Source organism: Argopecten irradians, chromosome 3 (assembly GCF_041381155.1).
Source record: "Argopecten irradians isolate NY chromosome 3, Ai_NY, whole genome shotgun sequence".
NCBI classification, from domain to species: domain Eukaryota; kingdom Metazoa; phylum Mollusca; class Bivalvia; order Pectinida; family Pectinidae; genus Argopecten; species Argopecten irradians.
In genome coordinates, this window is record NC_091136.1 from 11597306 (window position 1) to 11619717 (window position 22412).

Genomic DNA, 22412 nt, shown 5'->3' on the forward strand with positions numbered 1-22412 from the left:
TGGGAGGCCGTCCTTACATGACCATAGCTGTTAATAGGACGTTAATTAATCAAACAAACAAACCAAATTGTAAAATCAAAACCCACGTGCCCTTCAAGTCATATTTGGCCCCGCCCACCTTGTAAACGAACCATCCAATGAGAAAACATTTTGATTCTCTACGCCGCAGAGCACTTGTATTTGATCATGTACTACCGATACTTGTAATTTTATTATACTCTCGGCGTTCACAGTTAGGGTTCAACGGCAGTAAGTCTGACTTTAAATCTACTCTAAAGAGCTATACAAAAATACAGTTTTCTTATTGTCTGTCAAATCTGAACGCTCAATTATTTACAAAATATTTTGAAAATCATAATCCTTTTGTGAGTGTATTGGGGTCTGAAATAAATGTAATTCTGTGATAACATTATTTTTTTACGTAATTTGTCCAAGTTTCATTTTTATGTAAGAGATGGGAGATCGTGTATCCATTTGTTTCTATTTAACTTATCATATTACTTATATATATTTCGTTCCAGATATAGTCTGACTAATCGTTACTGCTGTAATAATTCCTTGTAATATTTACTTGTAATAATTACTGTTTCAATTTCAATGGCGTGAAAATGTTTGCATGTGAATATACTTACAACGAATATACAGGCAATATGTGTGTATTTTGTTTTGAATGTTTGAAATGTATGTAATATATTCGTATATATAAATTAATTCTTGAATGAAATTATTTTTTGAAAAAAAGGATGTCCAACACAAGCCCTCCACCTCTGGGATGCGGGTTCAAATCCCATGTAGGGCAGTTGCCAGGTACTGACCGCTGATCATTGGTTTTTTTTTCTCTGGATACTTCGGCTTTCCTCCGCCAACAAACCTGGCACGTCCTTACGTGACTCTGGCTGTTAATAGGACGTTAAAATAATAAAACAACAACAACAAAAAAACTGAAATATTCTTAATGCAATTTTTTGTCGTATTTGTGGTTGCTGCTACATCACGAAAAAAGAAGTCACGGGTTTTATTTTATTTTACACATTTTTGGAACCGCTGCGACGTCAGTTGATTACGGATAGGTCTACTCACGAAATTGTTTGAATATTCTTACCAAGAACGAAATTGACTAAGATTAGTTCATGTTATTCAACATGTATCGCAGGAAATAGCACTTTTAACAATATTTGACACATGAAGCTATATATATAAAATTAATTGCTTTAGATATGTGAAGTATATTAATGAGTGTCTATATTTGACACTTTTATCTTAATTTGATATACAGTATGTAACACGTGCATGATAACGATCGCTTTCGACAGATATGAATATCCAATGGAATGAGTTGTCCTTGGCGTCAACAACGTGCCATGTAACATTTGTGTTTAAACAGCGGTTTAATGTGCATTACCCGTTCTTGTTTCTATGCACGGAATTATTTTTAAAATCTATGTCATAAAAGTGACGTTCGATGAACAATACTCACACAATATGGCGGTCACAAAACTGATGTATTCCAATTGGCGGGAGTTGCTTATGAGCATGACATGTAAACAATGGCAGGGCCGCTTAGGCGCTTAAAACAGAACTTAATATGTAACATCTCCCTTTTAGCACTTAATGCTGAAATAAAACATTTAACCATATATGCATTTACTTAATACATTTGTGAACCATGTAAGAAACACTTGAGCACTTTAAAGATAAATTTAAGAACGAATAAAACACATTTCGAACACTTTTAGAACTCTTTGAACGTAATTCTAACTTTAACGAGAAAAGAGAAAACACTTTTCTTAACAAAGCCAGTTATCAAGATCATAGCCATCCATGTGTTTTGGTGTGGGAAATACACTTCCAGATCTAGTCGTCCTGGTGGAAGGTTCACAGCGTTGATCGACAGATTCGAACTGACATTCCGAAGTGTTAGAGTCAATGTTCGGATTTTCGGACACAATTGGAGTGTTGCTGTCGAAATACGCTTCAGAGTCATTAGAGACTTGCGGCGTGGTGCTGACGTTAAACTACCAGAGGAATTTACGATTGGGACGGAATACTTCCCTGTGTGGCGTTTTTACTAGATACGAGCGTGGTGTCTTATCAACACCCTCGACGATAGCCGGCGACCATCCTTCGTCGGTTTTCAACTAAATCGTCTCCCCTGGCTTAAGCTTGATAACCCTTTCGACTTACGATCACAATATTTCTTCGGATTCATTTGTCGTTGTATAAGAGACGACTGTTGATTTGTATGTTTGACCGATGGATCTAGAATGTTCGTGGCCATGGGGATGGTTCCCCGTAATTGACGATTTATCGGCAGTTAGGCTGGCGACAAGCCTATTCCCTCGATCGGTGAAGCGCTGCAGTCCAAAAGACTTAACCTGATTTTATTCATTTTATGTTGATTGCAGTTTAATTCGAGGTACTTTCAACAAGAATTTTCGAGATGATATAATATAAATCGTCGAGATAGTCCTGTCTACAACACATATCCAATGTCTCTGCTGAGTGAAATTGATTATTTTATCATTTAAATGTGATGCTAATTCTGTTACATAACCACGACGAAAAATATGGCATAAACATATTATTCGACATTCCTTATGAAACATATAACAGAAAATGTTAACAAATCCGTCTACCCAATAGTAAGCCCGGTGTCCCATCTAAGCCGAATACATCCCGCGCTTCTCATTCGATACTACCTCCCCCCATGGACAACGTTAGCGCTCACCCCTCATGGCCACTAAATGACAGAACATTCACTCACTATGGGTTCCAAACATTACATGTCAGTCAACATCACCCAGTAAATATGTAATTAAAGCATTTCTTGCTGACCATATATGATTATATATAACTAGTGTTGGGAATCGGTTGTTTTTCATGATCGATTATCACTTCCAAGCAAATGACTGATGATCGACAAATGATCGATCATGAACTGAAGTTTACTTCACTCCGATTACAGATTTTATTATATTTACTTTTCTATGAAATTACCATTTACATGGGAAAATGAAGATAGGTATCATTGTCTTAGTGCTACATTTCATTTCATTTCATTGTTTTCTCGATAAAACTCCAGATCGGCCAAAGCTACCTTCCTAGGCGAGAAACACCCGCCGTGACCCACAAATCGTGCAAACAATGGAATATAGCGAATCTAAACGTTTCCGAAATATATAGAATAAAAAAATAGAGGCAATGCCGCTAAGATTTATTAAGATAATTTCGGAAAAGGTATTTTGTGTTTACACCCAAACCGTAGTATAATATCTTTTTGTCATGCTTCAAGAACATTAATGTAAAAGGGGTTTGCAAAATGATGTCATCTGGCCTCTATTTTGTGAACATCATGCCAACTGTCCTCAAATCCGTCTCTGGTCGATAGAGTGATCAATGGTGCATAACATAGGTAAACTTGTTCTTCAAAGCCTGACTGACAATGCTACAATGTATATTGCGTTATAACGTATTCATTTTACTAAAGGCATTATGACTGAGAGAAGTGTTTTAATATGCGATTGAAATTAGGGCCTACGTATAAGGTAGGTCGATAATCGGCGTAAAACCGACAGATATTGGTAATGTATAATGTCTCACAGGTCTTTTTGTAAGTGGATAGTTAAATTTAAGAATGGGTTTCAGCAGCTTAGAGATGCTGCTTGTCCAGGATGTCAAAATTGGATTGACCGTCTAAAAAGGTGTATTCAGGCAGTTGATAAGTATTTTGAGGTAGAAAGAAAGTTAAGATGATCAAAACAATAAAAGCTTTTGAGAAATAAAGTGTCATTGCTTTTGGAACACCCTCATATTATTACAGTTCAATTCAAACTTTGGTATCGTTTGAATTTTAGATAAAAGACAATATATATTATAACTGTTTGTGAAATGTTTTGTATCAATATGATCATGTAATTGTTTAATTAATAAATAAGATGCAAAATTTGTGTGGAAAATTATCTTTTCTTTTTGACTCTTTCAAATCTCAAATAGCGTATTTATCATTTTTGACACCACCAATAGGCTAAACACCACCAAAAATAATAATTGGTAATCAGTTTGCGTTCAGTGTTATTTTATTCGGTCACTGCCGGACCCGTACCTCTAACACCACTTTATAATGTTACAAAGTAAACCCTTGTCCTCATTGACATTTTTATGGTGATTGATGATGTTCTTCGTTATCAAGTTACCTTTTGGTCATCTTTTCAAGGAGAATAACAACCGATTGTATAGTTTTTGATTGACATTAGATGTTAACGTTGTCAGTTATTCCGGCCAAATATTTACCTGTATTATTCTATTCCCTAAGATAGGTTTGTCTCACATCGGTCAGCCATTTTAGTTAATACTTTTACTTTGGTATATGACTCAACCACCACGAATTTATCAAAGTGTATGGTTTTTCCCATATCAACACAGAGCAGGGTGCTTCTTTAAAACCCACCATTGTCCGTACCTTATTACAGTTTTTTCCATGGAAACTAAAACAAAAGATCAAATATCTATTCAAGAGTTTTATTTTATATTAAAATGTACTTTTACATGTATATAATTACTTCATAAAATTACATTATAAGTCTCATAACATTATATAATGATTATATGTAATACCTTATTTTGTTACATTCCTTCCAATGCCACCAGATTCATTGTAAAGAATCTGCTGAACAAGGAAACAAAAATCTCATCCATTATGATATTATTTCATGTGATGAAAACAAATTAACCAAATCCGTGTTAAATATAATTAAAATATAAGCTCTTAACCAAGTCCATTTAGTACCCTTCACCTATATTTTTACAATTTACGTAAGATCCAGATTCGAACGGAGTTCTCTTAACACAGTTTACATGAAACATTAATTAATTAAGTAATTAATTGAAAATAATCCATACAGTTTCACAATGCACACAAAGTTTCTGCACACGATGATCCATAACAGTTCCAGCGGTCCAGCTCTGGTCAATCCTGTTAAATCGCTGGTGTAATAGCTAGCCCGTTAGTCAATGACTAACTTTAGCATCACCCAGACGCCTCACGTGTGTATGTATCAACACACTACATACAAGGTGTCGCCGACCTTGTACCTATCCAGTGACCTCTGCAAACATACTGAGGGCAGTTCATAGTGTTATTATACTATGACAGTCTCATCAGCCGTTAATCGAATTGGAATGCAGATGGATTAAGAGTTTCCTTGGATTGTTCAGCCGCTGGTGCACTTGGTGTTGCATTGGCCTTTGGAGTTGATGAATCTTGATCATTCCGTAGAACCGCCATGTAACTAGGAGCAGCCACAACATCCCGCCTACCATACCTCAACATGACTAACCAGTGCTTTTTTTTTTTTAATTTCGCTCTTTTACAGTAACAATATAAGTGAATGCCAACCCCCACCCCTATGGTTAGAGCGGCACCTATGACCAAGGTCTTCCATAATGGGAACCGTTTATCGGGCTTAATGGGTTGAAGTTTATGCAAAGTTTCAATGAGGTTGTCCATGGGTGTGTTTTTAACGTTCCGTAATGTTTAAGGCAGTTGGGTAAGAGTTAAATTAGGCAGGCCTCTCTAAACGGAGTCCAGAGAGCTACATTGGAAATATTTGTATATGTCTAAATTAGGTTATCAATGGGGTCCACAATATTATATTGACTCATCTTTTGGAAGAACGGTAGTAACTTTATATAATCGTTTGATGCTGTGCAGACATATTTAATCTAACTATAACAACGGACGGTTTGACAATACGCCCGTTACTGGTTATTCTATTCTCAGAATTACGACACACTACTGTAAAACGTAGTGCAACTTGGGTCGCTACTAACCAAACTCCTTCACTTAGATATTCAGCCATTATCAAATTGTATTAGGTGACACCGTGCTTTGACAGTTCCGTTTAATTTTCTCCATAGATTCCGTAAGCAAAGCTATCAAGAAAGTTTTGAGAAATTAGTTGGATATATTGGACTACGTATGCTGCAGTACTTAACATAAGAGTAATGTGTGTGTTCACTATTTACAGAAAAAGTATCTGCCTCTCATTGATATTTCGCTACCATTCCTGATGTGGGTGCATCTGATGTAATATTTATAGGACCTGACAAGGGCAAATTATGTATTCTATTAAAGTCCAGGAGGGGAATTGATATAATCACTAAAGTATATATATATATTTTCTTCTAAAACACTAAAACATGAGCGATATCCTTTTGATTTCTGCCTAGGACAGCTATATTATTACGATTTGCATTTAAGTCTGCTTCAGACACTGTCCCGAAGAGGAAACTTAATGCCTTAACCACTATTGATAATAATGATCTTTTGGTCCTAGTCTGATGCAATAGTTTATAATCCAGAAAACTACCAAGCGGAGAGTGTTGCGTAGTCCTCAAAGCTTCTATCATTGTCTTTAATCCATTGAAATTTTTTAGAAATCCATCTCTTCCTTGGGATTTGTATTATCTGAATACCATGGACGCTAAATTATGGGCCGTGGTCAGGTCGTTTGTCAAGCTGGTCATAAACTTGTCATACGGTGTTAAGTCTATCATAAATGTTACTCACCACATTGACCTTGTAATCGATACATTGTTAACCTTATGGAACACTATATTTTCCTTTACTAGTATAGCACTGGTTATGCCTATAAGGTATGCTAGAGCAAGAATTGCCTTGCCCATCATCCCTAGTAATACAAAGAATAAAACATAATTAGCTTAATTGCATAATTATACACCTAAAATCTATATTTACATATTAAGGCATTTTTCTGTCATCGTTTTACACTATGTCTGCTATAGCAACTAAATGGTTTTTAATTGCTGAATTTCCCTGTCTGTTATTCTTTTTCCTTTTTCCGTTTACTTGTAACATGCTTGTGTACATGATCAATCGACATTAGGTCATCATCGTCAGAACCTAGGGGCTCATCATTAGTATGATTTCTGTCTAATTGTTCATCACTTGACGATTCAGTTGTCTGAGAGTCATTTTCAATTTTTTCTTCAATGTCCTTGCGGTCTCGTCGCCTTTAGATAATTCCATTAACGGAATTTCCTCCTCATCAGAAGAAGTATCTCATTCCTTACGGAATCTTTTAGCAATATTACTGAGCGGTGTATCTGAGTCCGATTCTGACATGACATCGTCACTGTCACTTTCTTTTGTCGGCATAACGTAAGTAGTCTGTCTTAGTACCCTGACATTTGCTGAAGGTATCTCCAAATCATCAATATTGGCTAACCTCAAATGTTCTGCATGCGCTTTAGTGGTTGTACCATCTAACTGGTTCTTTATTATGAAGGTCACTCGGGTCGTCAGTTTTATTACTCTGTAATAGGATCACCAATTACCTTGTAACTTGCTTTTCATTAAGTGATTTTTATGGTAAACAGGATCTCCTACTTTAATTTCTATTGGTTGACTGTTTTTGTCTGCATATTTTGCTTGACGCTTATTAGCTTTCTTTAAATACCCATGTACTAGAACAAATGATTTTATTAAGCTATCTAAAGTCTACACACAATCTTTTTGAGCCGTCCTTTTTTCCACTATAACAACAGGAAAGCTCGAGGGCGAAATAAATCTGCTTATAACTTTTGCATCAAGCATCTCGTCTACAGCCTTATCTAATACTACCCGTTTATTTAGAGGTGTTCTATAGGGTCTCGTTTTAATTGGAGGGTTTGTACCTGTGTCAATTTTCATTTTACTGACTTGGTACATCCTAGGTCAGAGTCAGATTTTGCAAATAAGTTGTTGTTGGCAAATATTATGTTAGGAATTTCAGCCTTGTGCTCATCAGATACTTGTACTTCATCTACCTTTATCTGTCTGTCGCCTAGCGAGTTTTTCGTCTTGGGAAACGATGACAATGTCTAGCAACAGATCGCTTGGAGACAAATCGCTGCCGAAGTGTATCATATCGCTGTCTGAGCGGATCATGTCGCTGCCGGAGCGGGATCGCTACCGGAGCGGATGATCTCGCTGCCAGCTGAATCGCTGCTGAAGCGAGCATTAAATCGCTTGCGGAGCGGGACCGCCGTCGGAGCGATCTCGCTTGGGCGGATCCGCAGCGAGTTCGCTCGATTGTCGCTCGTCGCTCGCGGTACGATTAAGTCCCGAATCACCCTCCGGGTACTGTAAATTACTATCATTATCTCTGAATACCTGTTTTGAATGGAGAAATAGTTCAATAGAGGGAAAATACATACATCGACTAATTCTATCCATTTTTATGAGTTAATTAGTGTTGCAGCTGGAATAATTTACAGTTTTCAAAATGCCACAAACACCCCCTTTATCACCACTAGGTCACGGTCTAACATACATGATCACTAGTTCCGGAATTCATAGAGTGCACTTCGAACCCTCTAGGTTCTATGAGTATGTGTATCTACATAGATTAGATATCACATTTTTACGTGCAACAACGATTATGATAGTCGAGGTATTTTTTTAAATGTACACAAACCGCTATCAGATATTCATAACAAACTTGGGATATTTATTTTTATCATCGTTTTATGAATAAAAAGACGAAAACGAAAATTAACAACAGATAAGTTGTTATTTACCCCTGATTTACTCCTCTCAACAGTGCGACTGTTTGTTGTAATATAACGATTATTAATGCACCGACCTCCGTCCACTTACTACCCTGTGACTCGTTTATAACCAGGACAAGGAGGAAATACGCCCCATTACTCATTTACTCGCACATCTATTACAAAATCACATCACACGTGATCAGAGTTGTAGCATCCATATAAATCACCATCCCTCATTCCCCAACCTCCATCAGACTTGCACTTCGAGTCCTACATTACAGATGGCTTTAATACGATTACTATGGTCAAGATCATATACAATGTATACTCACGTTAAGTCTATCCTCATCCTATAGCCGGCGTATCCTATATAACATATTATTATGGGTTTCTCGCCCTCCTTGACAGTTTAGTCAGTGAGGTACACAATACCACATATTATGAGCCGATGCTATCAGCGTATTAGATAACAAGAGGCACAAGTGTACAGATAGTTTACACGTGAATAGGTATTCTGGGTAAGAATATCACTTCCAAGAAATGCTAATCGCAGGGTATACAGTATATAGCACTTTGCAAAACGCTGACAAAGCAAATGGAATCTTTCGAGTAGGTGTAGTAGGAATGAACCTACGCCACCTATACCAAAGTTCTGTTTAGGATTCCGAGAATTATAACATTAAGCGTACATTTAAATGTAAGCCTTTAAAAAACAAACACGTACAAATACATGATATAGACAATACAAAGTTCCGCTCATACCGCTTATGACTAGCTACGGAAGCACTACACCATGCATCTGTCACACAGCTATAACACGTTATAGTTGCGTTTCTTTACGGATAAGTCAGAATCAACCAAGATTGCCAAGAATGATAAAGGTAAACTAAGTAAAATCACGATAAGATATGGAATAGTAAGATTGTTTGTTTGTTTAATTAACGTCCAATTAACAGCCAAGGTAATGTAAGGACGGCCTACCATGTATGCGCTGTTTTGCGTATATGGAGTGCGGGTGTGTGTTTTGGGAGGCAGCGGTTTATTCGTGTTTCGTCTTCTTGCATAGTGGAACTGTTGCCCTTTTTAGTGTTATTCACTGAAGCATGCCGCGAAGACATCAAGCAACACACCGAACCCGGTCACATTATACTGACAACGAGCGAACAGTCGTTTCACTCCCTTAATGCTGAGCGCTAAGCAGAAGCAGAAACTACCACTTTGTGTCCCGGCCAGGGGACAGAACCAAGAGCCTACCTCACAGGGGCAAGCGCTCAACAGAAGGCCAAAAATGAGGCGGTGTCAAGGGAGACGTAAGGAAGAAAGAAAGCAAGTTAGGAAGAAAGAAAAGATAAGATCCTAAATTTAGTCGGCTCTCACGATCTTGCAATATGGACAGCAGGTACCATTCTAATGCCCTACCTGCAGGTCTGAAGAATATTAAGATCTGCCACGTTTTGAATACTGTTATAAGATTGATAAAATACAAAACTAACATGATACCTAAAAGACCTCGCATTTATAGGGCCCATCGTAATATGTGTCATGGCGAAGAGATGGCCAATAAATGGTGCTTGCCATGAAAATATGTCTATTGATGCAGCCAAAATGTTCGAGAGTCTTGATGACAAATTCGAAAAGAGTGACCGGAGGCTTAGAAGAGTGACTAACGAATGGCTTATCTGAATACACATCCATGACATTTGTGCTGAGATTATGAAGTACAAGGTCTTGTGTCGACAGTTTTCCTATCCAGAACTGAAAGCAATTACGTTACTTGGCTACAAGAGATGACTACAATATAATGATGTATGGTTTCCAGTTTATGTGATACTTGTGGTGATATTCATACTTGTACACTAGTTGAATTACAAGTATCGTATTCGATTGGTGCTCTAGATGGCAAACCTGTAGTCATACGGTGTCCTTAGAACGGATGATACATACATTACAACTATAAAGAGTATCATCCACGAATTCAAATTGTTTAATGTTGGTTCTCAATGTGGTGCTCAGACGATCAGATCGGTTACCAGAACAAATTGAAGAAGGACATCGAAATTGGCTTATTTGGCATAATTCTACCAACCACTAGCTAGACCATTTTAACCCGACGACACGTATTAGGTAGGTAACCTGCCTTCTGAAGCCTTTTTTTTCCAGACGGGTCTCGCTAACAACAATAGCTTTCCATACTACATTGTATGTATGTAATTCCGGTGACATAAAAATATTTCTCTCAATCATTTACTAAAGCAATTAAGCAAGAGCACCGCAAATCATACTCACCTGTGATTGATGTCTTTGTCGGCAGTGTCTGTAATACAACAAACTCTTACTCCTTCACAGGGTAAAAATAAAAGAAAACATCTCAATTCTATTGAAACAATTAGTCTTAGAAGTCATAGGTATTCCATAAGTGATAAGAACAATTTTACATGGATACTACATTGAAATTCCCTTTTAAATTTCAAGCGCATGTGGAATAATTTTAGTCCTTGCTTCATCAACTGGACATTTTGATGTTCTTTCCCTCGTTTAGATTTCAGTATTGTGATTAATGAAGGGAAACGAGTTTTAATGTCAATTTGTCCGTGCACCTTAACAATATGTTTCACTGATGTTGCCAAATGGCTCACTTCGTTACTCAGTTTATTCCTGAAGACCTGTAGACAAACCGTTCAAAAGCCGTATCGAAACCGTATCGGACATTGAAAACCAGTTTTTTTCCAGGGCCATACGTGAAATTATATCCGTAGTGGCACTGTCGAGATGATCCGTGAATGTGTGACCGGGGCATTCAAAGTTTTCCATTATAGTTTACCGGACAATTAACAGTATGAGTTAGAACCGCATTATAATAATAAACGTGAAATTATAGAGATACATGTCCCTTGCGGTATCCGCGTGCTACATTATATAATAAGAGGTAATTAAAATATTTAACACTACATAATAATCCAATCGCAGATATATATACTCACACTCCACCATGGTCACGGTTATTAATAGTCAGGGTCATGTATAAGACCTTATATGTATGCGCTGTATTACATAAACATCCTTTCCACAAAATAGTACAAAATACACAAGTATAATGCAATTTTTCGCTTTCTACACTTGATTTTGTCTGCTCAAACAATTGTTATTCTAAAACTGATTTGCTAAGACCCTATGAAATATGTTCATAATATTAATAAAAATGATTCAAACTTAGTTTATTGTCATGAAGTAATGTTTGATTGATTAATTAATTAACGTCATACTAACAGCTAGGGGCAAGGACGCCCTCCCATGTATGCGATGTGCAGCGTGAGGTGCGTGTTTATGAAATATTTCCCTTCTGTAGTGCTTTGTTACTGTGTATGTTTACGTTTGCAACCGAAGACACTAAGCAACACACCGAACCCGGTCACATTATACTGACAACGGGCGAACAAGTCGTCCTACTCCCTTAATGCTGAGCGCTAAGCAGTAGCAGAAACTACCACTTTTATATAATTTTGAGTGTCTCAGCCAGTGGACAGAACCCAGAGCCTACCTCACAGGGGCGAGCGCTCAACAGAAGGCCACCGTCTCCCACAGCATACACATATAAGCTTGTCCATTGATCCCACCAACCTCTAACGCTACAGAGATAGGCGACATTGTGTACCATGGGTTTACTATACAAAATAAGGGACTGTCTTATCAAAATCGAAGTCTGGCAGAATTAAGAAATCTAGTTATCGTGTAATAAATAGCCGTGGTACTAGCATTTAATACTGAAATCTTTATCTGGTAGATAAATAGGTTTGGACCGAAATTGGCAATGGACGTGTCTAGATTGTAAAGGTGGGTTCAATATAATTCTGTGTATTATAATGACGATTGACTGCTGACGCGAAGGACAGAACGCAGGTAGGTCCGAGTAATTCAATTAGAAGTTACTGTTTAAAACATATGATGTTTCGTTAGTCATGTACATAAATTAATAAGTGTTTTTAAGTTATAAGTTTATCTTCTTGCGAACGAAGCGTGAAACAATGATTGTGTCTATCCTCGGAATGTAATCGATTGTGTTCCTTTTGTTAATTTTAATAAATAATGATTGCCATTGATGGTATATTTTTGTCCTCTAAAGAAAATGGATAATGATAAGGTATTTTTTCATAATATGCGATATAGTGATCGGAAAGTCACATATATTTTTCATTATTGTTTTAAATTTTCTCTTTATTACATTCTTAAATAATTACAAGAACGTAAACATGTTGTATTTCTTTCGTAAGTTTGGTGTTAGATTTAAATTCATTTCGTGCTTATATTAGATCTATAAAGAATTTACTTTTGACATTTTACATAAAACACGGTTAAAAATAAGATTTACAAATTGTCAAGAATGTACTTGCATTTCAAATTATGATTGTTGGAAACAAAGAATGAATAAGTTTAAACTTTAGATACATGTGATTGAAGACCATTTAACGATCAGCTGACGGATTGTGTAATAGCAACTTGAAAAGCCTTTGAAGTTTATGCCCATTTCCAGTTTCGTTCTAGAACGAAACACACTGGAACAATATGCAGTTTTACTGTACTGTACACATTCCATAGAAATGATTTTGATTTTACTTTGAATTTATTTATTTTGGCCTTTTATTTCGGATTATTAATATACTAGCTTTATACCGTTTTTCCTCATCATGGTACTGTACTATCTTTAGATCAATTTCGGAAAAAATATGGCCAGTGTTTTTTAGCATTATAGTAAAGAATCCACCTGTATTCATTATGATACAAGATTAATGCTCGTTGAAACTAAATTGCTTTTGTAGTTTCATTTTTGACACTACACTGGGTTTTACACGATATTAGACCTGGCGGCTGATCTTTATTTGTTCCTGTAAATTCCATCTATCCATATATTTTTGTTGTGAGATGACGAAGATAACATTTGTTATTCTTCCAGAAATGGTCACTACATAACTCTATGTTCGATTGTTTTTTGGGTAAATGTTACATTTTTCATTATGTATTGGTAACCGTAACCTTATAAAGTAAGTACACTGCCATAATAATATCGCGATAGAAAAAAAATCTGTGGAGACAGTGCGTGCATTGCATCAGCTATATAATAACCCATCCCACAGTCTTCAGCACGGCACTCTGAATGGATAATGACGTGTCTCGAAAGATAAGGAAATTCCTGAAATATTGATCGGACTTGTCTGGTATCGATATAAGCTTAACTTAAGCATATACGTCGTAATCAAACAACATTCCAGAAATACTTGTAGAATATTTCAAAGATGGAGCCATGCAGATATTCGATAGATGTGTTTTGTTTCTCTTTTTCTTTCCTTTTTTATCATTATCGTACACATAAACCCGCTGTTTATTTATGCTTATTTCTTTTCTCTTTGTCCATTTTGATATCATTGATTTTGGGAGATAAAGTGGTAATTTTAAATGGTTTACAAATACTGTTTGGGTGGAACTAGACATGCGATGACACCAACATGATTGGGGTATGATAAACATACTAAATGTCATTAAAATAATCCTCATTACGTACAAAAAAATTCTGGAATATTATTTCTCCTTGGTCTTGTCCAAACACGTATATTTTGATTTGACAATGACCTATGATGATTCATTTTTATGCAATAATTTCAATCAGCCAGTCGAAAAGCGATTATCCCGACACTCGATTCCTCAAAATATCTTATTCATACCATGATGAAATATTCTGTGACATACGCTTGGTGATTATAAATAGATTATATTTCGTAGATGTAGTCCCCTAATTGTTGAAATTAAAACACGTAAACTACGTACACTTTATGATAAACCATATAGCAATAATCAAAGTTAAATGATTCTTGTTAAGTATGAAGAATGTCATTTTTGTTTGTTTCCTAAATTTAATGGAAGAAGCGTGATGGTACTGTATGTTTTTGGTTCCATTTCCTCCGTTGATCAAACACAGAATTAGAAACCTACTAATATAATTACTACAGATTATCTACCTTTTATTCAGGGTGTATCTGCTGCAATACTCTTGGTAGTTGATAAACAACAATATTATCTTACGAAAATGCCTAGTACGCCGCCTGCTGCACGTGTCATGGAGGTGGAAGGTGTTGACACAAGTACAATTGAGGATTTCCCACTTTCGGGATTAAAAGTTGTTGGCGCTGTTCAAATTGGGCTAGGAGGAATATGCATTGCTCTTGGATTGGTGGATATCCTAATGTACGTGTTTGAAGACCAAGAAAAATTGTTTGCCACGCAAGCCACGCCTCTCTCAGCTGGTGAACAGGAGGCCCGGTCTACTCTGATGTCTCTGACCATCTCCTCCGCTCCCATCTGGTGTGGATTATGGGTAAGTGACGCTAAGATTGGCAATATCTACATTTATCACACTTCTGTCTTTGATAATGAACGTTTTGCCCATGCGATACTGGTGCTGTCCGCGCCGTCATATCATCGCCTGGGCTGATATCACATTATGACGTCATAATTTGATATCAGCCCGGACTGAAATGAGTTATCAGTCCGGGATGATATGAGTTATCGACCCGGGCTGATATCACGTCATCCGGGGTTTTCACCCCGGATTTTAGAGTTGTCGCTCTGATTCAGTTTTCTGCAGACGATAAGGTGGATAACGGATACAATTTCCAATTTCAAAATAGCTCTCGGATAAACGCATTGAGACAGATATCAGAAATAGCCTGTTTCATGAGGATTTTACTGGAGATTTTGTCTTAACTAAGTTCAGGTCAAAATGAGTTTTGTCCACATTGCCGAAAACAAAGCATTGCAATTCATATTTATAACACAAAAAGAACGTATTTGGTATAAATGAAATCATCGACATGCGTTTGTCAACAAGAAGAGACGCAGGAATAAATAAGACAGTTTAATAGTTTAATTTTCCATCGAATTCGTAATTCCTGTCCATTTTAAAACTGATCAATCTGAAATGAACCCGCTTTGCCGTAATTTGTTGAACATCATAAATTTTTAAGTGTTAGTTAGCCTTCATTAGGATCTTGATCATCTAGCTTAAAATACATTTTTCAACTCGTTCATTTAACCGGGGATTATGTATTTGTATAACATATCCATGTCATGAAGTTTTTACACTGTTTCAACATTAAATTTGGAGGGGTATCACTTTTGGCCGTTTTACGGCCACTCAGTGATAAGTAAAATATTTTGTATGAAGATACATTAGGATCAGCTGCATATTGTATGCTTTTCAGAATATCCGATTTTTTCTGCGCTCATGGTAATTTCAGAGGTCAAAGGGTGAAAATTCACATTTTCATTATTTAAGTCCTAACTAATTAAAATTAGAATATAGGTAATATTTTTTGGAGGTTTGTGAAATTCAGTTCAGAAACCTGATAAAAAAAATCAAAAAGTAGGTCACATTGACATAGTTAAGAATTTATTCTTTTTTAGCATTAAAAACTAATATTTTGCTGAAAACTGGGACTTTTCAAAGATGTGATAACGTGAAATTGATGTTTAGTACTGCATAAGAATCTTGACATGACCTGCTGAAGATGATTACATCCTATGGTCAAATTGGCTAGGTCACGTGCATAAATTAGGTCATATTCAAGGAATAGTATCATCTGTCCCAAACAAATGCTGATTTCCCATGTTTAAACCAGGACTTTTAATTAATTAGACTTGTTTTATGAGCTTAATTAAAAGCTGACCTGATATCAACCCTCGTGCCTGCGGCCCTTGGGCTGATATGGCGGTCTCGGCCTATTAAAGGGTACGATATCAAAATTGTCATATAATAACCTCTTAGTATTGTATGGTTGTAATAGGCAGATAAATTGAGGTTTTTATCAGTACTCTGCTTCTTAACGTCTAACTCTCTTTTGGACTTAAGCTATGCGTTCGCCGAGACATGCCATAGCACATGTATATGTAAATGAAAGTGTTTTGTTACTGTATAGCTATAGAGTGAGATAGCACTATAAAATGTTTTATATTGTGTGAATAAATATGAGATAATAACCAATTAATGCACTTTTTTCTTCTTCAAAGAGGCATGTCAATTAAAGAATAGCTACCATTTCACACTGAAATAGAAATAGAAATGCGACTCGTGAATTGAAATATTAAATATAAATATTTAAGCGTTATACATTTGTATGTGTGATTCGTAAAAGAGTAGTCAATTATCGTTAGACACCAAACATTTCTGAAAACAACGCTAAAGAGTTTTGATATATTTAATAAGCGATGTATATATAAAAAAATCAAAACACAAGTGACATGAAATATAAAAAATGTACTCTCGTGTTTGTATGTAACAAACATATATTTCGTAAGAGGCATGATTGTCCCTTCGAAATATGAAAATTTGCTACTTCTCAATAATAACCATGTGACACAAAATCCCGAATTCCGTTTCACAACATGCCATGCCCGATACCTACATTGTCTATGTATATAGTACATTGTATATAATGACTGTTAAAGGGCAGTCCAGCAGTGACATATTGGTCTTACATTGGTCTTATCCAATAGTTGATAACCACGTTGACCTGAACGATAGGTAAATGGAATGTTCTGATAATATTTCTAGTCGTCGATACAAAATAACGGGCGGTTAATACTCGATATCTGTATTTGTTTTACGTATTCAGGATAAACACCTGGTTCACATTGAACGGGTGAAATAAACTAAAAATTCGATCCATGACTTGTATAATTGTGTATTTTTAACATTTGCTTGCAACTTTGAGACTTTTAACAAGGTCGATATATAATTTTCATAGTTTACAATGAAATTATTAAAACGTTAAGTAGTTCAGTTATTCTAATACCACATTCATATTCTGTTTATGTTATTTTGTTGCGTATATGCTAATCATGAACGGAATATTGATAAAACGTTCTTGTCTAAACACGATTGATGTGTTTTATAATATGTTTATGATGAGGAAAACGTTATCTAGTTACAAAAATAAGAAATTCATTTTGATAATTATTTCAGGATGACTTGAATTAAACTTTTTCCAGTGCAATGAATATAACAATTGATCTACTTTCTCTTTTAATCTATTTTCATTAGAAAAGAAGATTCTCTTTTAATCTATTTTCATTAGAAAAGAAGTATCTTATTAAAGTAGTAGCTGAAAAGAAATTTAAAAAGTACAATAATATGCGAATACCTATTTAAAACTGTGTCGTTAAACATTTCTCTTGGCAATGGAGCTTTCTACAGCTACAGTACTTCAGTATCTTAATTTAGTTTATTTGCATTTTGGCCAATACCAACATATTGAATGCAATGACTAACACATACGTTTCTCCTCGTCTGAGGCCAATGCAATAAACCCTGTGCCAGTTTGTCAGTTTATCGTTATCCCTATCAATCGTGTGAGCCTATCCTTACTCTACATTTATTTAATGTCTCCACCTGTCAATCACTGAACTTTAGCCAACTTCAATATCACCACACCAATACCGAGAGTGGTAGTGCAGATATGGCCATATACAGTATCTTGCATATCTTACAGTTCAGTAGGTAAATCCTGATTGGCACAAATCATCTTTTTCTGACCTTTAACTGTAATAAAACTATCATTTTAGAGACATTGACATATACCCACCAAATCTTACGTAAACAATTCAAATGTCAACAAAATTCCATTTCATTAATTTCCCATCTGAGATACTGGTCACACTCACGTTAAGGACGTCTGCTTATCCTAAACATGTATGTATTACACCAGTAAATAGTCTATTGTTTTCGATCTATAAAATGCAATATTTTGAAGTAGTAACCTAGGGTTGATGTCTGTTGTTTTGTTGTCAGCATAGTGTGTTGCTATACCTACACTGTATGACCTAGAGTCACTTCATTGTTTTTCTTCGCATTGCAATCTAATGAAACAAGTACATTCCAATATTGTTTGTTTGTTTGTTTGTTTGATTAGTTAACGTCTTATAGCCAGGATCATCTATGGACGGCCTCCCATGTATGCGCAGGAAAACATTAAACAATACTGAACATACGCAATGCGGTGTGATTAACCACGCATCTAATGTTTTACTAGATTGGGGTAGGGGTATTAATCTGTTGTTTGTTTTCTTCATAGATCTGTGTTTTCGGGCCTTTGAAATGCACTTAGACCTCTCTATAAAGGTCACCTAAAACAGGTCTATAAAGATCACCCACATATGACACAAGAAAAAGGTCTTGGTAGCCGGGTAATCCTACAAGTCAGCGTGAATCATGTTTAAATTGGTCTCTTTTGAATTTGAAAATATACTAAGATGGTCAAAAATAAGGCAAGTTTTAATGTAATATTAAATTGTTGATGTCCTTAATATTTTTGTGTTTACTGGATGGATAGGTAATAAATTGTTGCTTTCTTCTCGTAGTTCTGTGTTGCTGGAGCTATGGCGGCCTGTATGTCACAGAGGAATAAAGCAACGCTCAACTATTTTGTAAGTTTCACTACGACAATCTCAATATTTATACCTTTAATTAGCATTTTGCCATAATTCAGTTTTTATATCTATATTGCACTTTCCTGTACCATTTGTTAATGGTTAAAATGATTATGTTTAATATTTTCGTTACAAGTTCGAATTAAAAAATACGCATGTATGTACGTTCTGCTGCAAGTAAAAATAAATGTAAGTAAATAACAATGCCTATTAAAGGGTTTTGAGTAGATTTTAATATAAATGTTGAAATAAAGTGGTTAATATTGATTGTTTTTCTGTTTCTTTTCTACTAGAAACTTACGTTCCTGGTGCTGAGTATTATGAATGCTGGTATTTTTGGTCCTGTGTGCATGACTGTCACAACTATAGTTTCTGTTATGGTAAGAATAATATACAGCAGAGACAAATAAAAACTGTATCTATGGACGAGAGAGGCAAGAAAAAGGGGGAGATAAGTAGTCTGATTAGGATTCAGATCCTTATTCTGACATCCATTCGCAGGAAATCTGACAACCTTCCAATAAGGTCACGTTCTGGTGACCTTTCAAATTACATTTTACATATTTCATTTTAGGAGATGAAATAGCTTAGAACTGTCAGAACCATTGTCGTGTATGTAGTCAGCTCGGCGATAGTGCACAACATAGCTAAATGCATATCCATGCTGTGATCAAATATTTTTTAATTAGGGGAGTAAAAACGTCATAGATACGTGACTCGGAATTAGATGTGGTCATATCCTATGGAATGATGTAAGAATAAGAACATGTTTGCTAATCAGATATAGATATGAGGGTTGACGAGAGGAACGAATGAGGTCGCGAAATACAGGATAGGTCTGATGGGACGAGAATGATACGAGTTAAATCGGGAGGGAGGACAGAGAACAGACGGAATGAGAAAAAGGGTCTGAATAATATTCTTTATGACACGAGCCAGTACTGTTTCATTGGCGTTGCGTGTATTTCTTGACTATGAAATGCACATAAACTGGTAAACTACTCATATTGCACCTATAACATGAGTTATGAATATAAATTATACACGCCAATTAGACTTTAATGTTGATTGCTGATAAGAATATGGAAAGACGAAGCGAATAAAATATTACAATGTTTAACAACTTGCGTTTGTCTTATACAGAGACACACAATGGAGGCCGAGACGTATCGATGGCTGATCCCAATCCTGACAGCTTTCTTCTCCTTCAACGAGATCGCATTCGCTATATTGTCAGCTTCTATCTGCTGTTGTTGTTCCCCATTGAGAACAAATCGAGTGAGTCATACGGCATGACAGGAAAACAATTTCGAAATCATTTCGTGAAATATTAAGTATTCATCTAACTGAGTTTAATTATAAGTGTATGTTATACAGAGTATGTCTTTTTCGGGATTATTTAAAAAAACACTGTATGTGTGTCACTAAATACATGATTTATCTGTTCTGTGTTTTAATTTAGATGTAAATGACATAATATTTTTACTTTAATTCAGGTGAAAGTCCTTTTGGCTACACAAAGAGAAGATAGTAAATTGTTTACCGTTACCAACAAGTTTACTGAACCGGAACCGGAGCCGATCAGGAAGCCTCATAATGTCAACAAAAAAGCGGATCGGTGGCCGAAAAAAGAAAATAAGCCGATACAGGAGGAGCCCATGGTTATGGAGGAAGATCCGTATTTCCCCAATGACAATGTAACAAACCACAAAGATAGACCAACAACAAAGGATTCAGTGGCAAGCTACGTCAGGCTGAAGCGTCTAGCACTCCCATCCTCGGAGCCACTGGCTACATTCTAAGGGAGATAACTCCCTTTGAAGTAGATGATTGAACATTTAAACCATATACAAAAAGAGCGATAGGCTTGTCATTGCGTTTTTGAGTTTGAACGGAGTTATTCGTTGTGTTTTGAAATCAATATGAACATACTGACAAAAACGACGACTGATCAAATCGGAATACATTTCTACTTTGTATTACTGTTACATAGAATAACGAGCTGAAGTATTTGTGAATCATGCATCATTATATAATTAACCAACCACTATTCGAGTATCCCCTGTGCCATTTTGGTTTAATTTAAAAGGGTAATGGTTTCGAATGCCATCATGACCATAAAGACTAACGAAAGTAATTAAATCGTTGGTGCCGTTGATGAAGGTAACATCTAACCCTAGTTCATATGAAATAACCAATAAAGCAGCAAGCTATTATTAAAATTATAAATGTTCTCCAACAAGTGACTTGTTTATTATGTTTATAAAACTTGAGTTTGATTAACTAAATGGAATTTAGATGAACATAATAGATAGCAGTCACTTGTTGGGGAACTTGTTTATACCATAACTGTAATGTGTCGATTATTTTGTTTTCCATTTCCATTCATGCATGCAACTACCACATATTGCGTCATATATATCTTTCTACTATAACATGTCTCCTGTAAAGAGAGATTCAATATTTTTTTTAGATAAGCAACAACCTGTTATAAATGCACTTTAAACGAAATTGTTCTATGAAATGCAGTCCGAAGACGAAATATACATCCAAAACGGAAACATGATATATGAGATGGCCAACGAAGAGTGTCGAAGGTGTTTACACACCGGGTTGCCAATCATAAACAGTAATGAACTGTTATATAATTCATCTCATTTTCATTGTGAAACATACATAGTAATATAGGACAAATAACATGTCTCTTATCTTGTTACTTTGATACCTTCAATCTTTACCAATATGTGTGACTTTTTTTTCAAAAGAAACTTGAATATATCCTTCTGATACATTAAATGCCTCTTAGGATTAAACGTGGCCATGTTACCTTAATTTGAACTCAATTTTAATGGAATTATGAATAGATATCTAAGCAATATAAGCTTCGTCAACATCTGAACAATGTGTTTTTATATGAACATTTTCAAATAACATTTAAAGAATTGTTTGTATAGGCCGTTTATTTGCTATTGAGGAAAGCCAGATAATGTTCACATCTGCCGACAAAGGACCTTTATCCTACAATTAAATCTAATGTGGATCACAATTTTACAATTTTACTTTGTCATTGATTGTAATTAATAAAAGATATTACTTTTCGTATGTTTGACTTTTGCATTGTTTAATCATCTCAAGGTTTTCTTTTTTTCAAATTTAAATAATCCAAGACCACTGAATATAGTTTATGTGCTCTTTTTACAGTTTTTTTATTCAGTTTTATCCAATGGATTATGACTGCCTTAAATGAAAAACAAATTAGTTGTTTAACATGTTTCCGGCATCAAATCAATTGTCCTATGAAGAATTCCGATTGCATATGCAATTTAGCGACCCGTCAAAACAATAGCGAGATGATACATTCAATTCAAGTCCAATAAACAACATTT

At 35.6% G+C, this 22412-nt stretch overlaps 1 protein-coding gene across 1 annotated transcript; it reads left to right on the top strand.

The window, feature by feature from the left end:
* The first annotated feature begins 14542 nt into the window (after positions 1 to 14542).
* LOC138319918 (uncharacterized) lies at positions 14543 to 22128 on the top strand. The gene is made up of 5 exons (XM_069263033.1): positions 14543 to 14917; positions 18958 to 19023; positions 19320 to 19406; positions 20170 to 20304; positions 20523 to 22128. Exons 1-5 carry the CDS (start codon positions 14630 to 14632, stop codon positions 20826 to 20828), a joined length of 882 nt encoding a protein of 293 aa, XP_069119134.1. The 5' UTR covers positions 14543 to 14629; the 3' UTR covers positions 20829 to 22128.
* The last annotated feature ends 284 nt before the right edge of the window (positions 22129 to 22412 follow it).